General features: G+C 43.5%; 1 protein-coding gene across 1 annotated transcript; it reads left to right on the plus strand.

Annotated features, from left to right (window-relative positions):
* The first annotated feature begins 1,534 nt into the window (after positions 1–1,534).
* LOC122926103 (group 3 secretory phospholipase A2-like) lies at positions 1,535–20,442 on the plus strand. The gene is made up of 4 exons (XM_044277491.1): positions 1,535–1,907; positions 6,255–6,387; positions 17,590–17,724; positions 19,758–20,442. The coding sequence occupies exons 1-4, from the start codon at positions 1,535–1,537 to the stop codon at positions 20,440–20,442; spliced, it is 1,326 nt and encodes a 441-aa protein (XP_044133426.1).
* The last annotated feature ends 4,978 nt before the right edge of the window (positions 20,443–25,420 follow it).

Genomic DNA, 25,420 nt, shown 5'->3' on the forward strand with positions numbered 1-25,420 from the left:
CCAAGTTTTTCTATCCTGTATAAACCCATTTAAATCATAATGGGAGCTTTCAGAACATTTTTTTGGCTCTTTTAAACGTGTTATCTCTAATAATGTTATTCACAAAAAGCAAGGTTTTGGTGTCCTCGAATTAACCTTCATAATTCAGCATTAGTGGTTGTAAAGTATTACATAGTTCAAGCACACTCTCAATTATTTGGTTATATGTTATAATTAGTTCTATAAAGAGAATGCAGCACTTTAGGGAGAACTTTGGCTTCTTGCAGCTTACCAAGCACAACGCCATCCATTGGACAGCAGCTGTACTTGGTATTGTAGCTCAGGCCCTTTCACTTGAATGGGATTGGGATATGCCTAGGCCATTTGAATGATGAACATGATGTCAGTGGCGATGGGTGAGCTGCAAGGACGCTATGGCACTCAACGGAGTGCCAAAGCTTATTCAAGAGGCTGAACGGTGCGGGGGGGGGGGGGGGCTGGAAGTCAGACCCCCACCAATCAAATACCGATGACTTATCTTGATGATAGCAATTAAAGATTTCAGGCAGGGAAATGCAAAAAGGAATGGAAGCATTTGGGAAGGAAGGGTGAATCTCACAGGCTATCAGTGTATGGAGAGACAATTACTCTGACTGAAGAAGCAAGCACACACTTCTTATCATAAGGATTTAAAGAATAAGGGAGAAGAGATTATTGTGGGCTATAGAAGGAAAAATCAGTAAAGGAATGAAGATGTGCTGATACAGGAGAGCTAGAGAAAGCAGCAGAACCCTGGACACACAAGTCTTACAAAAAATATGTATTACTGGAAGGGACATAACCACATGAGCAAATTCTGAAACTAGGAGCCTAATGCAAATTGAATATCAGGTGGTCTGAAGATGAATTGAGGAATTACAGATTGAAACATGGTATAAAATACAGATAAAACCACCCTTATTTTGGCTGGATTAACACATTTTTGCAACAAGAACATTACAGTAATATAATGGTTACATCAGCAATTTTTGCAATGTAAAAGGAATCTATAGCCATGAATTCAGATGTAAAAGATCCATGAGGAAGCCCAGCTTCATGAATGCTGCAGGATGATGTAGCAGCTCCAGCAATTCAGTGAACAAACATCTTTCATCTCTCATAAAACAACAGGTTCCTGAGTCTGACTCAATAGATGAAAAGACCTGTATTTGTATGTATAGAGAAATATATATATGTGGGAGGGTTAGTTATTTGATCTTCCAGGATTTATTCCAAACCCATAGCAGCAACACAGATTCATTGCTAGAACTGCAGTATTATAAGAGATCCTAATATTTTCAGTGGGGAAGGAGAGAAACATTACTGATCCACAAGTCCCTCCTCCTAAATGATCAGACCACCTTGCAAAGTCCCCTTATAAAAGCAGTTGGCTCTGGACTGGTGCTGTCTCCTTATTGTGGTGCTGAACTTACTGGAGAGCTGGGGGGAGATGCTGGCTCTCTTATTATGTGCCTTTGTGTGGGGGGTGTTGGGGGATCTTGGTGACAAGGGCAGTATGGGTTTCCCTGACTGTGCCCAGCTGTCCTTTCAGGGTCACCAAGCTCAATACCAGGTGACTAATGGTGAAGAACTGGTGACCTCCATATGGAACAAGAGGAGACAGTTACTCTCATGCTCTCTGGATGAAGATGCTGAAACTGTCAGACAATTTCTCTCCCATTGCCATAGGAAAAGACAAGATAGTATGTGGGACCCTGACTTTGGAGGTTTTGCAGAAGTCAGGATGGCATGCTTGATCTTCTTGAGTGCAGATACTTCTAGAAAGACAGACTTCAAAAGGCAGCATGTCAGAGTCAAGAGGGGTTTCACCTACCCAGGAACACTCTGGTGTGGAGCAGGGAACAATGCTGAAAAAGAAAATGATCTAGGTAAGAAGACTGGTTTTACTGCTACCATCCTACAATGACCTAAGACTGTGAGAGCTGCAGGTGCATTCAGGTAGGCTTGCTGAAAACTATTGCTTGAGTGATAGAGGAGACTTACAATGTAGTCTTTATAGTCTCATCTTTTGGCATAGCCTTATATTAATCATCTAGCGCCTTTAAGTGTGCAGCTTTGTCCATATACAAGAGAAAGCAAGAACACAAGTCACCCATTTGCATCAATAACTTTCAGCAATTTACCAAAATCAAATATGTGAGCTATTATATACTGCAGTCATCCCACTGAAAGAATCAGAAGCTAAAACCCTGCAACTATGTCTACTGTGTGAAACGCATCAACGTCTTAGTAGAGCTACAATGTTGCAGAGTATGTATCAGTGTATTGTAGAACTCCTCCAGTGAATATTACTATTGAGCATGAACCACACTAGTAATTACTGAACCATATGCACTTCAGTACTTTACAATGTTGATATGTTGAATAGAAGGATGCTTCTGGCACTTAGGTTTTATTATGAAGTTATGTATTTTGTAAAAAAAACAGCTTTAAAAGAGAAACAAAACCCAAAAATGGGGAAAAAATGAATACCCCCCCCCCATTAATTTCCTTGAAAATTAGCTTCTCTTAGAATTGCACCATGTACACAGAGATGCGCACATTTGCAGGGTGTAGGTAAAAGTGCTGGTTATTCTCAGATGGACTTGTAAAAGGAATTAAGAGATAATAGTGGAACATTGGGGGAGGGGAGGGATCTGTGAATGAGCTAATCTTACATGCATCAGTAGCCGAAGCAACCAGTAAAGAAGAAACTGAATGGAAAAAGTAGGTGAAGGAACAAGGAGCATCAGACACAGCCCCAGTTCTATAGAATCAGCTACAAGGATATTCAGGACCTTCCACAAGATTACCAAATTAACTTCCTCTAAAATGTATACAGAAACACTGACAGAAGCGGTTTATCAAAGATTATACTTTTAACTGAACTTAAACTTCAGTAGCCCCCTATGGAGACCCATTCTCATAATAGCACATCGCACATGTGGTCATTTCCTATCATCTTGTTTGTGGTAGATTTCCCCTCTAAAATGAATAAGTAAAGGTACTTTCACACTTGCGTTGTTGGATTCCAGCAGGCAGTTCCATCGCCGGAACTGCCTGCCGGATCCGGAAATCCATATGCAAACGGATAGCATTTGTAGACTCATCCGGATGCGGATCCGTCTTACAAATGCATTACAATACCGGATCCGTCTCTCTGGTGTCACCTGGAAAAAACGGATCCGGTATTTATTTATTTTCACATTTTTAAAGGTCTGGAAAACCGGATTCGTTTTTTCGGAACACTTGATGCCAGATCCGGCATAATGCATTTCAATGGAAAATCAATGGCCAAATACCATAAGAGTGACTGAACTGAAGACATCCTGATGCATACTGAACGGATTTCTCTCCATTCAGGATGCATTAGGATAAAACTATTAGTTTTTTTCCGGTATTGAGCCCCTAGGGCGGAGCTCAATACCATAAAACTTTAACGCTAGTGGGAAAGTACCCTAAAATGCACTTGGATGGTAGCAGCACTGCAGTAACCAGGCATGGCCACTGCACGGTGGGGGAGCTGTGTAGTTCCAGCACAGGAGCACCTGAATTTGGACTTCAAATAGTAAGTCCTGGGAAACCCCCTTTAAAGGGACACTATCATCGAAATTTTGTCACAGATTAGCAGCCTATAAGTGAATTTTTTATGTATTTTTTTTAAATTAACAACAGGTGGAAGGTTTTCTGGACATAATAATTTATTCTGTTCCTGTCCTGAGTCTTTTACTTCCTCCTTTGTTTGGGATTTAAGCCCATCAAACACTTGACTTTCTTAGTCAGAGCATTACTATAGCCAGAAAGGGAAGGGGGATGATTGAGTCAATTAGAGCATCACAGGTTACACTGACAAGTGCTGTGCTCTTCTGCAGATATCTCTATCCAGGCCTAGCAAGAGAACGATACAGCTGTCATACCAATTCTACAGTCTACTATTATACTAGCAGATATCTTCCTTCACAGCAGCAGTGAACTGAGATTGGAATTTCTATCTATGTAGAAGTTTGAGCTCTCTGTGCTGGCTGCTACAGAAGGACAGTATTTGGTAATTCATTTTAAATGGAATAGTGCTGCCGGAATGGGATCGAAAAACAGTCAACAATAAAAAAAAAAATTATCATCTATGAATATTGTGTTAAAAAATAACACTTTCTGATAGAAATGTCCATTTAATAGCACTGATGTCTATATTAGCATGCACATGAAAGGGGTATTCCCATCACATACAATGGGGGCATATCGCTAGGACCTGGGACCCACACCTACAAGGAGAACGGAGCGGGGAGAGTGGTGGCTGGAGGACCCCGGATTTCCCGGGGTCCGTCTACTACCAAGCGCTGCTCTCTGCTGCTTTCATACAAGTGAATGGGAACGCATGCGCGGCCCCCGCTCCCATCCATTTCTATGGGGCAGATGGCTATTTTCGGCGGCCCTATTGAAATGAATGGAGGGCGGCTGCGCATGTGCAGTGCGCCCTCCATTCATTTCCCCGCTATGTTCTCGTTGTAGATGCGGGTCCCAGAGGTGGGACCTGCACCTATCAGACAATGGGGGCATATCCTAGGGACAATAAATGTGCATGCTGGTCAAGTTTAAGGGGGAGGTAAGATAGGTAACTCTCACTTGTATGAATGTTTGCCTGGCATTTGTATAAAGTCTATGGCCGACTTTACACTGTTCATCTTTTTCTAAGTTAAGAATTTGGTTTGGATCTTCATATCCATTTCTAGCCTTTCTCTTTTACAATATTGACAGTAGGAAGCGGTCTTATTATAGGAGTAGTCCCCCAACTGCCGGTAAAGGATGAATTTACCACACTAGACAGGATAATGTAAGGACCTATGCGCACTGGTGATGTTTTTATTTCGGGGGAGGAAGAGAGAATGTAGGTGGGCGCACAGTGCAATATGACATTTATAGAGTTATGTGGCTGTCAGCAGCTTCTTGCAGGATGCAAATGTGCATGGCTGTATATGTAAAGGACAGCACAAGAAAATATATATATAAATACCAGTAATTATTATTACATTTATCGGCTCACCCCCTCCGTCTAGTTAAAAGGATTTTCCAGGATTAGAAAAACATGGCTGCTTTCTTCCAAAAACAGCACCACCCCTGTCGCTTGTAGCTGTGTCGTGGTCTGTGTCTATGGTAAGTATACATGCCACTGGTCCTGGCACAAGCCTTAAAGAAAAAAAAATGTATTTTACTTGGGGCAAACCTGCAGAAAGAGTCATTGAGAAGCTTTATATAGACAGAGTGCATGCATGCTCCATTTAGATGTCCAGATCCACACAAAACATCAGTACCTTTTTATACATACAGTATACACCGTTCTATTATGGTCAGTTCATGATAGAAGTATATAGAGCAGGGATGCCCAACCTGCACCCCTCCGATGCCCAACCTGCGGCCCTCCAGCTGTTGCCAAACTACAACTCCCAGTCCCAGCATTCCTGAACAGCCTACAGCTATTAGGGCATGCTGGGAGTTATGGTTTTGAACAGCTGGAAGGCCGCAGGTTGAGCATCCCTGATACAGAACATTTTCTTTATTTCTGCTTTAAGAATCTCTTGGCTGCTTGAGGTAAAACTTTATATTTCCATAATGTTACGTGTATCTGTAAAGAATAAATCAAGACAACTGGACGTACTGTAGATTTCTTGAAAACGTTTCACTCGTTCCTCCAACGAGCTTTCTAAATTCTGAGTGACTGTACAAGAATTCTAGGAATAAATATGTAACTGAATCAACAACTGGTAATTATACCCAGCATGGGGTCAGAGGTAATTATACCCAGCATGGGGTCAGAGGTCATTATACTCAGCATGGGGTCAGAGGTGTTGATTCCATTATCCTAATTGGAGGTTAGACATCTATTGTCTGCCACATACAATGCTGTCTTGACACCTTTTTCTCGGAAGTCTTTATCACCTACTGACTCCAATTAGGATAAGGAGATCAACACCTTTGACCCCATGCTGGGTATAATTACCAGTTGTTGATTCAGTTACATATTTATTCCCAGAATTCTTGTACAGTCACTCAGTTTGTTGAAAGAACGAGTGAAACGTTTTCAAGAAATCTACAGTACGTCCAGTTACCTTGATTTATTCTTTACAGATATACCATGACCTGGATAAATAAGAACATTCACAGACATAATGTTACGTGGATTATATGACTATAATTTGGGCTCTTCTCTCAATGTCCTCTTTATCTCTGTCATCATATAGGTGAGCATAAAGAGACAGATGCGTGTTGTAGGACTCACGATCACTGTGAACATGTCATCCATCCCTTTACCTCCAGCTATGGCTACAGGAACTTCCTCTGGCATACCATCAGTCATTGCCAATGTGACAGAAGGTAAGTCCACTGCTGTATTTTTAGCTTTCAGCAAATAATTATGCATAACTGAATATATATGTATACCTGTGTGTGTGTGTGTGTGTATATATATATATATATATATATATATACATATACATATATATATACATATACATATATATATATACATATATATACAGTACAGACCAAAAGTTTGGACACACCTTCTCATTCAAAGAGTTTTCTTTATTTTCATGACTATGAAAATTGTAGATTCACACTGAAGGCATCAAAACTATGAATTAACACATGTGGAATTATATACATAACAAAAAAGTGTGAAACAACTGAAAATATGTCATATTCTAGGTTCTTCAAAGTAGCCACCTTTTGCTTTGATTACTGCTTTGCACACTCTTGGCATTCCCTTGATGAGCTTCAAGAGGTAGTCACCTGAAATGGTCTTCCAACAGTATTGAAGGAGTTCCCAGAGATGCTTAGCACTTGTTGGCCCTTTTGCCTTCACCCTGCGGTCCAGCTCACCCCAAACCATCTTGATTGGGTTCAGGTCCGGTGACTGTGGAGTCCAGATCATCTGGCGCAGCACCCCATCACTCTCCTTCATGGTCAAATAGCCCTTACACAGCCTGGAGGTGTGTTTGGGGTCATTGTCCTGTTGAAACATAAATGATGGTCCAACTAAACGCAAACCGGATGGAATAGCATGCCGCTGCAAGATGCTTTGGTAGCCATGCTGGTTCAGTATGCCTTCAATTTTGAATAAATCCCCAACAGTGTCACCAGCAAAGCACCCCCACACCATCATACCTCCTCCACCATGCTTCACGGTGGGAACCAGGCATGTAGAGTCCATCCGTTCACCTTTTCTGCGTCGCACAAAGACACAGTGGTTGGAACCAAAGATCTCAAATTTGGACTCATCAGACCAAAGCACAGATTTCCACTGGTCTAATGTCCATTCCTTGTGTTCTTTAGCCCAAACAAGTCTCTTCTGCTTGTTGCCTGTCCTTAGCAGTGGTTTCCTAGCAGATATTCTACCATAAAGGCCTGATTCACACAGTCTCCTCTTAACAGTTGTTCTAGAGATGTGTCTGCTGCTAGAACTCTGTGTGGCATTGACCTGGTCTCTAATCTGAGCTGCTGTTAACCTGCGATTTCTGAGGCTGGTGACTCGGATGAACTTATCCTCCGCAGCAGAGGTGACTCTTGGTCTTCCTTTCCTGGGGCGGTCCGCATGTGAGCCAGTTTCTTTGTAGCGCTTGATGGTTTTTGTGACTGCACTTGGGGACACTTTCAAAGTTTTCCCAATTTTTCGGACTGACTGACCTTCATTTCTTAAAGTAATGATGGTCACTCGTTTTTCTTTACTTAGCTGCTTTTTTCTTGCCATAATACAAATTCTAACAGTCTATTCAGTAGGACTATCAGCTGTGTATCCACCTGACTTCTCCACAACGCAACTGATGGTCCCAACCCCATTTATAGGGCAAGAAATCCCACTTATTAAACCTGACAGGGCACACCTGTGAAGTGAAAACCATTTCAGGTGACTACCTCTTGAAGCTCATCAAGAGAATGCCAAGAGTGTGTAAAGCAGTAATCAAAGCAAAAGGTGGCTACTTTAAAGAACCTAGAATATGACATATTTTCAGTTGTTTCCCACTTTTTTGTTATGTATATAATTCCACATGTGTTAATTCATAGTTTTGATGCCTTCAGTGTGAATCTACAATTTTCATAGTCATGAAAATAAAGAAAACTCTTTGAATGAGAAGGTGTGTCCAAACTTTTGGTCTGTACTGTATATATATATATATATATATATATATATATATATACACACACTGTATAGGCAATGGCTAAACTACCACTGTAATAGACTTCAAGGGACTTAGAACCTATAGGATAGTATTAGTAGATTTGGGTCTGTGCATATACTATAAGTGGAGAATAAATAGTAACATTGAGAATCCCTGTATGCCGTTTTTGCAGGTGTAAAAAAACAACTATTTTGGCACATGTCAATTTTTCACAAACATTTGCAACTTTTTACGATTTTACACCGGGGTTCTGATATTCTGGTACTATTCTGGAACAGAATACTGGAATTGTGGCACAAATGTGAATTTTGCCTAAATCTGATGCAATGATGACTGAAGACCTCCAGTCATGGTGACCTTCACTCTTATTTATCAGTGGAATGCAATGTTTAAACACTGAACCACAAAACAAGACGCAATCCCCAAGGACAAGACGAGGAAAAAAATGGAATATACTGATAAGTACCCAAGTCCTTTATTGGGAGAACTGTGTTTGGTATGAACTAAATTGAATGTGCATACTATATTGCTACCGCTGCTCCTCTTAACCTGTCCTGTTGGTTCGTCCGCCAGGTCTGCTCAGTCCCTCAATGCAGGCTGTGGCCTGCTTGCACACAAGCCCTCTCCTCTGGCTCCTAAAGCGCCAGCCCTCGTGCACATTCATCTTCACCAGCCAATAGCTGGCAAACCTGGGGTACTTTAGGGCACGTTCCCCTGTCTAGCTTGCTGGTTCCCTGCGAAGACATGCAGTATTTGTTTGTCTGCCCATGTACCAACCTTTGCCTGTTTAATGGATTCTGACCCGCTGCTTGACCTGCTAATTGACTATTTACTGCCTGCCCTTGTACCGTTTACTGTATTGCACATGCTTCACAAGCCCTGACCTCAGCATGTTTCTGACTACAATTTTGCCTGACCCTTCAGTACTTTTCATCGGTGTCTCAGCCCCTGTGGGTCAGCAGTTGACCACACATACAGTATTCCAGGAGGTAGCGGCCTGGTGGTTTCCCTGTAGCAAAGTCCAGTCCAGATCCTTGTACATAGGTTAAAATGTAAATACCAGGGGACTAATTAGGTAACAAATCTGTGAGTTGACACAGTGGTTCCACAAACACTGCCGTAACACATATGTAGTGAATGTGTTACCTTGGTGGGCACAAAGTGAAGACTGAAAATCAAACATAAAAAATGCAACTTCAGTTTTTTACTGACTGGCTTCAATTTGTATAACCACCCATATTTCAAAACTGGAGTTAGTGGTATGAAAAAGCAAAAAGGGAGGCAAAAAATTGCTGATTTTTTTTCATAAAGCCCTATTTTGCTACTTTTGGAGACAGAATTGTGTAGTGGGCAGCACTGTTGCAGCGCTGGGGTCATAGGTTTGAATCCAACCAAGGACAACATCTGCATGGAGTTTTTATGTTCTCCCCGTGTTTGTCTGTGTTTCCTCTGGGTTCTCCAGTTTCCTCCCACACTCCAAAGACCTACTGATAGGGAACTTAGATTGTGAGCTCCATTGGGGACAGTTGGATGCTAATGTCTGTAAAGAGCTGTGGAATATAGTAGCGCTATATAAGGGCATAAAATAAATAATAATATTCTTCCTAATGTCTTAAATGTAAACAGGGGCTTGGCCAACTGCCATTATGGCTGGACGCATCTAAGAGCAGCTCCAGCTCCCATCCTCAATCCTGAGCCATCCTGACCTGTACGCTTGCCCAATATTGACCCGAGAGGTGTCCCTGGGTCTCCAAGAGTGCTAGAACAGAGTCATGAGCCCCAGCAAAGCCCAGATGGCGGCAGAGCGCCTTAAAGAATTTGCCAGGCAAGACGCCCAACATGGCGCTGCAGCTTCCTCACCAACACGTGTGACCAGCATCAGGAGTCAAGCGGCACAGCAGCCACATCCTGATGCGGAGCCTGAGCCGGAGCTCACCCTGCAAACCTCGCATCAACAACTAATGGCGGCCATCACTGGGTGCCAGGTCTCCCTGACAGGGAAGATAGAAGAGGTCAGGGTGGACTTGGATCTCCTACGCCAGGACGTACAACAGCTGCGCGAGAGAGTCAAGCTTACCGAGATGCGAGTATCAGACCTGGAGGACTTGACTGGTCCCTTGCCGGCAAGACTCACTGCCATGGAAGCGTCTATGGAACTGTGCCGCCAAAAATTTGATGATTTTGAAAATCACGTGCGGCGCAACAACGTGCGCATCATTGGCATGCTTGAGCAAGCAGAGGGCCCAGATCCAGCGGCTTTTCTGGAAGGGTGGTTTAAATCGGTGTTCCCCAATGCAGTTTTTTCATCCACATACACAGTAGAAAGGGCGCACTGTGTTCCAGCCAGACCACGTCCTCCTGGTGCCCCTCCATGGCCCCTTCTAGCCAGCATGCTAAATTGGCGCGACAGAGATCTTATCTTGGCGCAAGCTAGGATCACGCAAACCATCTCGCTGGGATCGGCGAATATTTCCCTGTATCCAGATTTCTCAGCTGACCTGCAGAAGAGGCGCTACTTTTGTATCCATTAAACGGCGTCTTAGAGAGCTCAATCTCAAGTATTTGATGGCGTATCCAGCACGTTTGCGTGTCATGGACGGCGACAAGTCACTTTTTTTTCTTCAACCCTGCAGAGGCAGAGGACTGGCTATCCAGGAGACCTCGCCGCTCCCCTCCCAAGTGATCCTGTTCAGAGACAAGGTCTCTATTGATATGTACAAAGGGGATGAAAAGGTTCCTGCAAGGACTGTGTTAGGACCAGTGATCTCCATTTTTCTTGGTTCATGGTTCGGTAACGTATTGCATTACATTTGTATGTGGACTCGGGGACACTGAGGTTTGCTTACTGGTCGTTCAACGTTGAACGCACCTATGGGACTGGCAAGTGTTACTGTTATTGGGGGAGCCAGCTACCATACCTGCACTGGAATTCCACCTTCTTACATCGTGCAGGTCCCCCATGCACATGGCCATTTGCTATTCTGGTTATGCTTATGTTCTAATAGTTAACCCAGCGTTTGGGTGGTTGAGAGTATCTCTTATGTTACACACTATTAGTGAACCCCAGTGGCTAGGTGCCTATTCTTATTACTTTGCCTGGATTCCACTATGGCAGATCTTAGAGTAATGTCCTGGAATGTGAGGGGTTTGGGGGGGCCTACGAAGCGAATGGCGGTATTCACACATATCCGGGGTTATGCTCCACATATACTAGGATTGCAGGAAACACATCTTACCATGGAAACGGGAGGGAGAGTCAAGAAACCCTGGGCTCAGTGGGTAGAGAGTGCTTATGGTAATTCATACTCTAAAGGGGTCTCCCTATTGATACACCAGGCAGTCCGGTGGGAACCACATCACACGAGTATTGACCCAGAGGGGAAATATGTTTTTGTGTATGCTCATATTAATGGAATGCCGTATGTAATACTAAATATGTATAACCCTCCTCCAGCTAGTCTCTCGCTGCTTCAGACAGCGGTCGGGTTTGCCGCACAATTCCCATCAGCCGGGATTCTTGGCACGGGAGATCTTAACCTGCCCCTGGACGAATCAAGGGACAGGTTTCGCAACCCGTCCAATAGTTCTATTCGCCGGTCACCCAATACTGCTCAGGCGCGCCTGCTGTCTGAGCTGGGATGGATTGACATATGGAGAGAGAGGTACCCGGACCGAATTGAATTTTCTTGCTTCACTCCCTCCTGGGGAGCTCTATCTAGGATTGATTACCTCCTGGGCATTCCTGGCACCTTTATGGCAATGCGGCACATACATTATGGGCCCCAGGTTCCGTCTGATCACGCACCTATAATGGCCTCAATCACTAACCCTTACACTGCTGTTCGAATCCCCAAGCAACGCATTCACCCGTTCTGGTTATCTTTAATGTCCCTAAACGATCGGGTACCTGACCAGCTCCATACCTTTCTCGCAAATAACTTAGATGACACTGACCCGGCCCTGCTGTGGGAGACTCTGAAAGCCTTCCTGCGCGGGTGCCTTAGATCTTCCATCTCTTACATCAAGAAATTCTCCCGCCGCAGGGAGGAGGACCTGGGTACTCAGTGTAAGAATGCAGAACTCGTGTATGTCGCCAATCCTACAGAGGAGAACAGGGTAGACTGGATGTTGAAGGGCAGGCAATACATGACCCATCTGCAGGAAAAGAGTGATCACAAGATGCTATTCCTGCAGCAGCAGACTTTTGAACAAGGTAGCAGAATGGGGAAGGTGCTGGCGCAGGTAGTTCGTAGGAACAATATGGCTCCACCGATATTACGTATCGCGGACAATAGTGGAGTAGTGATAACTGAACCTGAAGGTATACTAGACCGATTTGGGGAATTTTATCAGGATTTATACAGGTCTATTGCTCAGTATTCTACTCCTGAACTGGAGGAATATCTCCAGAAGATTGCTCACCCGCTGTTATCTGTTCCTGATAGGAAGCTGTTGGATGAGGAGATCACATTGGAGGAGGTAACCGAGGCAATCAAGGGGTTGAATCTGGGCAAGGCCCCAGGACTGGATGGGATTCCGTTGGAAGTTTATTCTAGATATGTGGACATTCTGGGACCGCAGCTCCTGCGTATGTATAAGGCATCCCTGGCTGGTGGTGCGCTCCCGGAATCACTGTATGAGGCCTCCATTGTAGTTCTGCTAAAATCTGACAAAAACCCTTTGGAGTGTGGGTCATATCGTCCTATATCACTGCTAAATCTAGACTAAAAATTCTAGCCAAGATATTAGCGAACAGATTAAATAGGGTAATATCCTCCATTATACACGAAAACCAGTCCGGCTTCATCCCTGGCCGCTCCACTTACAGTAACATAAGAAGGGCACAGGTTATTGCTCAGCTTGGTTGTGCGGACCGGAAACAATGGGCTTTGGCTGCGTTAGCCACGGCCAAAGCGTTCGATTCAGTAGAATGGCCTCACTTAGTACAGGTCCTCAGATACTTTGGCTTCGGTCCTGCATTCATCAGCTGGATTATTTTCCTTTACAAATCCCCAGCCGCGAATATTATGATAAATGGCTCCCTGTCATCAACATTGAAGCTATATATAGGAACCAGGCAGGGTTGCCCTCTGTCTCCCCTTTTATTTGCGGTAGCTATTGAGCATCTAGTACTAAGGATCCGCCATGACGCCACATTTAAAGGAATATCTCTGGGGAATAGGGAGGATCGGTTAGGCTTATATGCTGATGACCTCATTTTATACATGGACTCAGTGGAGTCTACATTGCCCAGGGCAATAACCCTTATTGAGCAGTTCGGCTCCTTTTCTGGTCTTTGCATAAACTGGGCAAAATCGGCCATTATGCCTTTATGGACCTCAGACTGGCCTACCGTTTATTATAATTTGATGGTAGTAGACAGATTCAAGTATTTAGGAGTCATTATCACGAAAGAACCACTTATTTCACATGAACTAAAAACAATCCCCTTGGTGTCATATTTCGCGGATACATTTAAATCCTGGAACACCCTACCGTTGTCCACCATGAGTCGGATAAATCTAACCAAAATGATTCTCCAACCTAAAGCTCTATACTTGCTAGAACACGCCTGTGTCCCGATCCCCCGAACATTTTTTGATAAATTGCACTCAATTATGGCGACATTCATATGGGACAAGAACAGATGGAAACTGGCCATTCAGTCTCTGCAAAGGAGCTGGGACAATGGGGGAGCGGCCTTGCCAGACCTATTTTTGTATTTCCTTGCTGGTCAGTTGCGATATTTGGTGCCATGGGTGACCCGGGATGTGCTTCCCAATTCTGAATACTATTTGCAAGAACATTTGCGGCTCTCCAATCTGTGGCCTGTTCTTGAAGGCCTTGCATCTATATCAGGTTCACTTCTACAGATCCATAGACTTGCGCACCAGGTTTGGAAAGATCTATATGTAAATGGTATCCTATTTTCCTTTTCTCAGCTACAGACCAAATTTGAAATCTTACTCCCACATTTCTTTAGATATTTACAGCTGAGACATGCCCTTCAGGCCCAATTGTGGGCTCTTAAAAGTTCGGTCTCAGCCTATCCACTCATTGGGGTTTTTAGAACCCAGGGGCCAAGGGGACTAATATCTGCCCTTTACACTTACCTGCTAAACCTCAGAATCTCAATTTCTCCCTTGGGTGCAGAGAGTAAGTGGAGAGGCAATATACCCACTTTATCAGCTGAGGAGTGGAGCGGGGCACTAGAGGCCCCGGTAGCTGTATCACCGTCTCTCACTAATAGGCTGACAACTCTTTATCCTAGATAGATGTTACCTCGCTCCGACCAAACTTTTTAAAATGGGTAGGAGGCCCCATACGGGATGCCACAGGTGTGCGCAGCTAATTGCGGATTTCTGGCACCTCATATGGGACTGCAGCTACATTCGCCCATTCTGGAGGGCAGTGGTGGATGTTATATCTACCATGATCCCAGATACCCTAGAGGTATGCCCCAAGGCTTGTCTCCTGGGGATACTTGAGGACGACTTGCGCTCACATTATACACTCGCCTTTATCAGGGAAACTCTTTTCCTTGCCAGAAAGGTGATTGCTCTCAGATGGATGGCGGATAGACCCCCCCACGGTTGGCCAATGGAAGTCCCTAGTCAACAACATTATTCCCCTGGAGAAGATTATTTATTCCCGCAGGGGGATGTCCTCAAAAATTTCAAAAGATATGGGGGCCGTGGTGTGCCTCTCCGCTGACTGTTACGACGGCCCACTTACACTCTATTTGCATTTTTTTTTATCTAAAGTCCGGACAACGCAAGTGTGAAAGAGGCCTATGCCGGTGTTCTGTCATTCTGGTGGACCTTATTGAGATGTGATTCTCCTCTAGCTGATCTCAGTCACACACACCTGCAAATCCTCCAATCACTATCCTGCGGGTGCAAATGTAGGCGGGTCCTGGGCGTCTCCTCTGCCCTTCCACAGGCAGATCACTGTGCCCAGGATCCAGGGGAAGCCGTGGCTGGTTATGCCGATGAGCTTGACCATGGAGCGGGTGCTGCCCCAAGACTAGGTGCTGTGGGCACAGACGCCGAGCCTATTGGACATGGTGATATCTATGGCCATGAGGGAGTTCCAGGCAATGCCTTTAAAGGACTGGTTGAGCTGCATGCAGTCCTCCCCTGCCAGGACCCGCCTACATTTGCACGCGCAGGATAGTGATTGGAAGATTTGCAGGGATGTGTGACTGTGTGTGAGGCTGCTGATTGGTGGATTTCGGGGTGTGTGTGATCAGCTAGAGGAGACTCACATCTCGATAAGGTCCACCAGACTGACAGAACACTGGAAAAGAAAAACGCTAGTGTGAAAGTACCCTAAGCCTATTACTCTGGTTTGTTTCCATCCTGTATGCAGCACTTCCTGTTGCTGTATCCAACCAAACCCATGATGCACTTCTCCTTTCTCTGCCACACATCCAGCTCCGCCCCTAACAATGTACAGCAAGTTTATAGCTCCTCCCACCCAGCTAGTTACATAGACAATCCCCTTTCACTGCCCCACCCATGGACATAACATCACAGGAAATAAAAAGGAGCTGCATGAACATGGTAATGTGACCACAGCTTAGAACAGGGGATAGAAGCAATAAACATAAAACAAATACATTGCAAAATTACAGCTACCTTAATTTTAAGATGACTGTATATGATGTATATGGAGGTCGCCTGACTGCTGATGTAAAAGGAAAGAGGAATAGTCATGCTGGATTTCAAAATACTCAGTCATTTGTCCCTGTGGGAGATAGCCCCCCTTTTCCCATTGAAATATACAGTACATGCATGCTCAGCCAGATTGAGTACACATGTTTACAGTTAAGGGAACTTTCACACTTGCGGCAGAGGATTCCGGCAGGCAGTTCCGTTGATCTGTCAAAACGTATGCAAACTGATGGCATTTGTCAGACGGATCAGGATCCTGATCCATTTGACAAATGCATTGAAATGCCGGATCCGTCTCTCCGGTGTCATCTGGAAAAAACAGATACGGCATTGATTTTTTTTCAAATTTTTCGTGGTCTGAGCATGCGCAGACCGCAATGCCGGATCCGTTTTGCCAGAACACTCGGGGCTGGATCCGGCATTGATGCATTTCAATGGGAAAAAATTGTGTTCCGGAATTTTGGACGGAGATAAAACCGCAGCATGCTGCAGTATTATCTCCATCCTAAAGTCAAAAAGACTGAACTGAAGACATCCTGATGCATCCTGAACGGATTGCTCTCTATTCACAATGCATTAGGATAAAACTGATCAGTTATTTTCCAGTGCCCCTAGGACAGAAATCAATACCGGAAAAGAATAATGCTAGTGTAAAAGTACCCTAAGTAAAGTTTTTAATCAGAATAACATAAGCAGCGCTTCAATAATACATCTGTACAGGAAGGCAGTTATCAAAGAATAACAATAACTGTTGTGGAAAATCTGATAAAACTGTCTCCAATGTCTCCTCAAGTCCAAGGAGAAATAAATAAATTTAAAAAGAAGAATAAATAAAAAAAGAAGAGAGACGGGAGAGAAAAAATAGGAGGAAGGGAAAAGAAGGATTAGAGTAGAAGTAAACCTGGGGCCACTTCTGTGAAAGAAAAATATAAAGAATTAGCCTCTCGCTCTGTGCTGTCTTTTGTTCAGCAATGTTAGGTGTTGAGATGTGAAAAGGTCAGACTGTGGACAAGTTCCACCTAAAATTAAAGCTGCATTTACATGGCCCGATTATCTGGAATGAGCATTTCTACAAATTGGCCAGTGTAAATTTGGTGCAGTTCAGCAGATGAATGAGCAAAACGCTCATTCATCGTGTAAAATGATATTTGATGTGGACACCTCAATCATCATTCCTGGGCAGCAGCTTCTGTCCCGACAATCGGCTACTCCTCGCAGCATTTGAATGCAGATAGTTGGCTGCCAGTGATGGCCAGTTCGCCGTGTTCGCCCGCGAACACATGCGAGCTGCCATCTTAACTGACAAGTCCGGCGATGCACAGGTAAGTCCTTACTTGTGCCTGTGCGCGAGCCGGTCTGAAATGAAATGCGGTCACCAGGAGCAGGCAGTTCTGAGAACAGCCGCCAGGGGCCTTCATCGGGCTGTTCCCGAAACTGCCTGCACCCAGGACTTGCCTGTGCATCGCCGGACTTGTCAGTTAAGATGGCAGCTCGAATGTGTTCGCGGGCGAACGCGGCGAACTGGCCATCACTGTTGGCTGCTATGTAGTAAACTCAATTGTAGTTGGATGGTATCGAGTAAAAATTAAGATGATTGTGCTGGAAAACAGTCTGATTGGTCTATTCAGGATCTTGGTTGATTCAGGTCTGCATCATCCACCCATTAAAGACCAATAGTTCTCAAATGATTTTTATTGGCATATTTTGCTTCTGTTCTTTAGGTTTAAAGACTGCCTTCGAAGGGTGAATGATACGGCTTCCCGGGTTGTGGGACAGGCGTTCTTTAATGTCATCCAGGTGCAATGCTTTGAGTTCACACTTCAGGAGCAGTGTGTGGAGCGACATTGGTACGGCTGGTAAGTGACAGACAGGATTGGCACTGTCTGAAGTGCTTCTGCTTTGGTGCCATCACAGATGCACTTGTTTGTAGGCCAGTATTAGTAATCATATAGCAGTATACTCTGTGATCATTTGAAAAAGTATTGATGAGAGCGGACATTGTCATGAAATAGTGGCCTTCAATACCAGAAGTGATACTTGAAGTACCTGTATGCAGAATAAATAGTAATTAAAGGGGAACTGCACTTTGGAATAACTTTTGATATGTCATAGTGACATATCACTGATATAATGAGGAGACAAACGTTCAGCTCCTTTCTTGCAGCTGCTTTTATTTCTTATACTCCAAGATATCCCCTTTAGGCTGGGCTCACACGGGCGTGTCCGGATTAGGTCTGGATGCGCCCCGGTGTATTGCGGCAAACCCGCGCGATTTAGGTCCGCAATTGCAGTCAGTTTTGACTGCGATTTCGTTCCGATGTTCAGTTTTTATCGCGCGGGTGCAATGTGTTTTGCACGCGCGTGATAAAAAAACCGACTGTGGTACCCAGACCCGAACTTCTTCACAGAAGTTCAGGTCTGGGATCGGTGTTGTGTAGATGTTATTATTTTCCCTTATAACATGGTTATAAGGGAAAATAATAGCATTCTGAATACAGAATGCATAGTATAATAGTGCTGGAGGGGTTAAAAAAATAAATAAATAAATAAACTCACCTTTTCCTCTTGATCGCGTAGTTCCCGGTCTCTTCTTTAATGATGAACTACCGGCTAGGACCTGTGGTGACGTCAGATCACATGCTCCAATCACATGGTCCATCACCACGGTGATGGACCATGTGATTGGAGCATGTGATCTGACTTTACCACAGGTCCTTTAGCCGACAGCTCATCATTAAAGAAGTAAAGAAGTGACCGGGAACTACGCGATCAAGAGGAGAAGGTGAGTTAATTTTTTATTTTATTTTTTAACCCTCAATTGATCACCTACTAAGCATTCTGTATTCAAAATGCTATTATTTTCCCTTATAACCATATCATAGAGCAGCAGGAAATGCCAGCAGAATGCTTGGGTGTGTAGGGAGAGGCATTACCAGTAGAAAGTGGGAGGTGCTCATGCAGCTCTACAGAGCACTAGTGAGACCTCATTTGGAGTATTGTGCGCAGTACTGGAGACCATATGTCCAGAAGGATATTGATACTTTGGAGAGAGTTCAGAGAAGAGCTACTAAACTGGTACATGGATTGCAGGATAAAACTTACCAGGAAGGATTAAGGACCTTAACATGTATAGCTTGGAAGAAAGATGAGACAGAGGGGATATGATAGAAACTTTTAGATACATAAAGGGAATCAACAAGGTAAAAGAGGAGAGAATATTTAAAAGAAGGAAAACTGCTACAAGATGACATAGTTTTAAATTAGAGGGGCAAAGGTTTAAAAGTAATATCAGGAAGTATTACTTTACTGAGAGAGTAGTGGATGCATGGAATAGCCTTCCTGCAGAAGTGGTAGCTGCAAATACAGTGAAGGAGTTTAAGCATGCATGGGATAGGCATAAGGCCATCCTTCATATAAGATAGGCCAGGGGCTATTCATAGTATTCAGTATATTGGGCAGACTAGATGGGCCAAATGGTTCTTATCTGCCGACACATTCTATGTTTCTATGTAAATAATACAGTGAATAGACTGTCACCTAGCAACCATGCGTGAAAATCGCACCGCATCCGCACTTGCTTGCGGATGCTTGCGATTTTCACTCAGCCCCATTCACTTCTATGGGGCCTGCGTTGCGTGATAAACGCACAATATAGAGCATGCTGCGATTTTCACGCAACGCATAAGTGATGCGTGAAAATCACAGCTCATGTGCACAGCCCCATAGAAATGAATGGGTCCAGATTCAGTGCGGGTTCACCTCCCGCATTGTACCCGCGCAGAAATCTCGCCCGTGTGAACTCAGCCTTAGTGTTATGGCTAATTGGTGTATGTGCGTGTCGTCACTACAGTGAATCTAAGCTAAAATATTCACGTTGCTTTCCTTTCAGGTGCAAAAAGTACAAAAATGAAACCGTTGCCGTTCTCAGAGAGTCTGGACTCTATGATTATGGAGGAAATATTATAGATGCTGCTATAACTCCGAAGGACAAAGAACCTAGTCAAATGCCATCATTAGAGCTACCACCAGGACAACCGACTCTGGGAAAAGTCATGCAAGCCACTGAGGATCTCCTGAAGATCATGATGACAATTAGCCCAACCACTGCCCATGATCAGAGCACGATAAAGAAGAAGAAAGACAAACCTAAGCAGAAAGAGAGAAAGAACAAAAAGGGAAAAGGTCTTAAAGGTAAAAGAAAGAATCGGCTCAATAAAGAAAATATCAAATCTCCCTCAAAAGACATCTGGGGTGAAGAGACTGTCAAAAATGAGAGGGCGTCAGTGGCCAACACACCACTAGACTCCATAGTGGACATAGGACACAGACAGGATCCATTCAATGATATCCTTAATGATGACCCTATGAGGAACGTAGATTCTACGACTACAACCATTGCCCCTACTGTAAAGCACGAAGAATTCAAAAGTATGACAACATCTCTTCCACAAGAATCAAGACCCTGCACTGAGAAGCCTAAAAGGAAAAACAGGAAAGAAGGAAAGGGTAGAAAAGAAAGAAGGAAGAGACCCAAGACAGTGTCCTGTGTCCAGCAGGTGTATAGTGGAGCATGATCTGTGATGTATTCTGTCTCTGTACATGGTAATGGAGTTAAATTTGAAAAATATAATGTGCAAAATAATGACATTAACCACTCTGCTGCTAAACAAGTCTCAAATACTTCTATTCAAGAAACTTTGCTGCTTGCATATGGTAATATATACATTTTTGGATTTTATGAATGAGCTAGGGCTGTAGTGTATCTTTGCTGGATATCGCCATATATTATCACAGAAGAACCACCTGAATGGGGAGGCAACAAGATAATAACTACACACCACACACTACCACCAGCATAGCATGGCACCAAGCAGGAACTTCTACAAATGATTTACAAAGAATGACCTATTTTTAGCTTTTATACATAACAGATCCAGAAACCTGATTCTAAAGGATTGTGCAAAATTTTCCAGGATCTGGGGTATACTTTATCTCTTTATGGAGATCACCTAATTGGCGTGATGTCTTTTAGGCCAGGTGATGCTCCTCTGGTATTCTAGGAAGAGGGTGTGCAAATGAGATCTTAACAAGCTCTGCCTCTGATGCCACCAGATGTAAGGTAGCTATTCTATAAGCCAATGTTTGACCTTTTAAACAGGCCCTGCGACATGACCTAACTTAGTTATTATTCAAATAAAGTCTCAAAGGAGGATGCACCTAATTTATGACGAGGCTCAGGCTTTGTCATAAATTAGGTTCATCCTCTGGCAGTTCATGCGCCTAAACAGAAATCTACAGCAACTCTGAGCTGCCGTAGATTTCTCGCTTCATTTGCGCTAGAATACTGATGTAAATAAAGATACATTTGTTGTGGCTGCTGGCTATGCCCCCCTTTCCGACTTTGCCATGCCCTCTTTCTGAAAAGTGCAGAGGGCGGCGGAAAAACTGGGAGATGTGACCATTTTGTAAAAAGTTGCATTGAAAATTGCAAACACGTGGTTTGCGACTTTTTAACGCTACTTTTCAAGATGATAAATCTCCCCCATTACGTAGTATGTCCTTAGTACACAATGCAGACACTGAGGCATGGGAGAGTGGCCATACCCACCAAATTACTCAGGTAAGAGAAGGGATGTGATACCATCATGCTACAAACATACAAAGGCAATAAGGATATCTTCCAGCTTTAATTTTACACGTGTGCAATACACCTTAAATTAAGATGTGAATAGTTAGACCTCAGATATCAAAGCTGTATGCATGTAGTCTGTAAAGCAGCACAAAAAAGGTTCTGCTGGCCTTCCATGTGTCGATGTATAATGCCTCTCTATGGCATCAGGCTCTCCCATAGCAGCAATGCACCTAATAGACAATACTTCAGCTGTTGCAAAACTACAACTCTGCGCCTGTCAGGGCATGGTGGGAGTTGTGGTTTTGCAACAGCTAGAGGGCCACAGGTTGGAGACCACACTTTAATAGCACATACAAACATAAAAACATTTCTTTCAAGGATTATGCATGCCTCTATAAACAACTGGAGGTATACTGATATATTATCTGCCCATAGAGTATTACGGGTGCCAAATTACAAATTCATTCAATGGCATCCCAAAAAATGTACATGGAAATGGGGACAAAACATAACTCTTCAATGTGTTGGTACTTAGGCTGCTGCTGTAGGTTCATTGGGCTGGGTTTGCACATTTTTTGCTGCAGTTTTTCTTAATCAGATTATGGAAAACCACAGCAGAGAAAATGTAAACCCCAACTCGGAATAAATTCAGTAAAACAAGAATAATGATAGGATCTCCCTAGATAAACAGGAGCAGTAGAATGTTGTCATAATGCAGTGTTGTATGACTTGACCATGTTGAGCCTTTACCCTGAATATCCCTGATCACAAAATGGATCAGGGGGGAATTTGATTGGCAAGCACAAAGCATTGATCTCAACCCGACTGAACATGTGGAATACCAACTGTAAGCCATCGGTTATCACCCACCATCAGCACCTGATCTATCTCATGCTCTTGCAGCTAAACAGAACATTCTCCTTCAAATATCTCCTGACAGGTCTGACCAGTGGTGACTGCACCCTGTGATCCAGTCCATCATTAGACTTTCCCATCCATTGCCATCCAGTGTTATCATTCCTCCATTCAGGGAATGAGAGATTCTGATGGAAATCTTGAAGATCCAAAGGTCTCTCAGAATACTAAATAGCATGGGCTCACAATTCATTATGGTGATAATGGTGGTTACAGAGCACAAATTCCCACTGATGACATCTTCTGACATTTCAGAAGATAATTAAAGGTGAAGCTTCCTTTTAAGCTATGCTTATAGAGAAATCAAGTGTGCTACATATGCTGGAGACCCACCAGGATAACGAAAATGTATTTACCAGAAATTTTCATTTCCTGTCAACTGTAGGCAGCACAGTCACGATTCAGGCTAAATCTCCCTAGGTACAATTACACAGAGACAAGTTAATAAGCAGTAATGATTAATCAATTAACCGCTCACCATGCCCCCCTATATAGCTGGGCAGGAGGAAGGAGCCAGTGTATTTTTCTAAAGCAATATTATTAAGGAGAGGGAAAGCTGTGCTGACTGCAGACTACAGGAAAATAAAATTTCAGGTAAATACATTTTTGTTTTCCTGGATGTCCTACGGCAGCACAGTCACAAATCGAACTTACAAAGCAGTGTTAATGTGGGTGGGACAGAAAACCCCATTTAAATATTCTATGGAAATTAGAGGCCTATGTTGTGAGACTGTCCAGCCTGTGATCCTTGGGCGAAGATGTTGACCATGCAACAGCGTTGTAAATTTGTTCCAGTACTATGTGAACATTTTACCCCAGGACATAGCTGTGAAAGAGGTAGAGTGACTGTCGAAAGTGATAGTATTGCTCAATAGACCCCTTGATCCACCAAGCTAGCGGCATTACTTGTTCCCTGGCCCTTTTTGGGCCTTTGGGCCTTTGATGCTGAAGAAACGGGGCCTCAGATTTTCTGACGCTGTCTGACCTTACGATATATAGTAAGACAGTTCTTCTGACATCAATGGAGTGCCATTCCTCCTGTTGCTGACCTTGTGGATTCTAAATCTCAGAGATATGGTCCCTTGTATGCAGGGATGTAGCTAAAGGCTCATGGGCCCTGGTGCAAGAGTTCAGCTTGGGCCCCCCTTCCCTCAGTGCTTGTTGGCAAGGGGTAGGGGAGCACATATCCTTCCTGCTGCCTGAGGAAAACATAGAAATTCTTGACCTAACCCCTTCCCTTTAGCCAGAGGTGTAAATTGACCAGCATGCACTTTTTATAATGCCAGTGTCTTATGTGGCACAAGAGTCTTTCGGCCCCCTCAGGCTCCTGGGCCCGGTAGCAACTGCTACCTCTGCACCCCCTATAGCTACGCCCCTGCTTGTATATATGAATCCTGTAGTTCACTAATACACCTTGCAGAGTTGATCACAAGAATCAAAAAGATCTTGAATATGATGAATATGAGAGATGTTTTAAACTGATGGTTAGCCAGTGCAGCTAACACTATAGATAATTACAAGAAGGTGCAGGCAACGACCTAGAGAGAAATAATATACACTGGCTCCATCCTCCTGCTCAGCTTTATAGGGGCCATGTTGACAGGTTAATTGATTGATGATTACTGCTTATTAACCTGTCCAGGGAACGAACACTGCTTCTTGCTATCAACCATGAGATGTTTAATTAGGCTGCGTGTTATGTGCGGAATTTGCAGTGGATTGTGAAGGAGAAAAGTCCATGGTGAAAATCTGTGGCATTTTTGAAACAGAATGAGCATGGTGTGGATTTGAAAATCTTTAGCATGATCTGATTTCCATGCGTATATGGAGGTCAAATTTTGAAAGCCTCATCAACTTGTAACTGAACCGTGGATTTGCAGTGTGCAACCTGCACTGTATGCCCATCATGTCCAAACCTATATACTATATGAGCGTCATAATATGTTGATAACAGTTCGGACAAAAGCCATTAGGCTACAGTCACACATTCCATTGTGGTTCACACAAAATTCACATCTCTAGCATACCAGAGAGATGCAAAACTAACCAAGGAAACGTAAAGTGTAGGTATTTAAATTTCACCCAAAAATCATGGGTTTATAGCAAACAGCAGTGCACATGACCTGCCCAGTGAAGGGCGAGGAGGACAACAGGAGGATCCTCTAGGTTCTAAGATTAGCACAAGCTAAATATTTCTGTGGATTTCCTTGTGGTTGTGTTCTTCCCCATTCAAGTCAGTTGGTGAAAAATCTTCTAGTTTTTATTTTGCATAGTACATTCAAGATTTTATTTCTTAAATTACATGCATGTGGATAAAAAATAAAATAAAAAAAATGTTTCTGACTCTATATACACTTACATATTACACCTACTGATACTTCTTTGACTCCACATTCTAAATCCATAGTCATTAATATGGAGTTGGTCCTCCCTTTGAAGTTAAAACAGCTTCCACTCTTCTGGGAAGGCTGCAAGTTTTTAGAGTGTGTCTTCTGCAAATTTTACACATCCAAAAGAGCATTAGTGAGGTCAGACAATGATGTTGGATGAGAGGACCTGGCTCGTAGTCTCAATTTTAGTTTATTCTAAAGGTGTTGGGTGGAGTGTGGTAAGGGCTCTGTGCAGTCCAGTCAAGTTCTTCAAACACAAAACTCACCCAACCCTGCCTTTATAGACTTTTCTTTAGGCTGAAACAGAAAAGGGCCTTCCCAAAGCCATTCCCAACAAAGCAGTTTGCAGGAATCTATGATCTGAAAATGTTTTTTGTTCTAGGGAAGAAACAGCTAAATAGTCACACTATTATTATTAGGTGTAGGTGGCTGCCTCTCTCTGCCATCAGGAAGAAATGAGATCTCGCGAGCATTCGAGTGAGATCTTGCAGCGGAAGTCCCTGTCAACCTGAGATCATAGATAGCACAGATACAACATAACTAGAGTTGAGAGTTTTCAACAGTTTTGATAACTAAAACTAGAAAACTGCAATACACTCTTGGCTCGGAGAGGCG

This window comes from Bufo gargarizans, chromosome 1, assembly GCF_014858855.1.
Source record: "Bufo gargarizans isolate SCDJY-AF-19 chromosome 1, ASM1485885v1, whole genome shotgun sequence".
In the NCBI taxonomy this organism is placed as follows: Eukaryota; Metazoa; Chordata; class Amphibia; order Anura; family Bufonidae; genus Bufo; species Bufo gargarizans.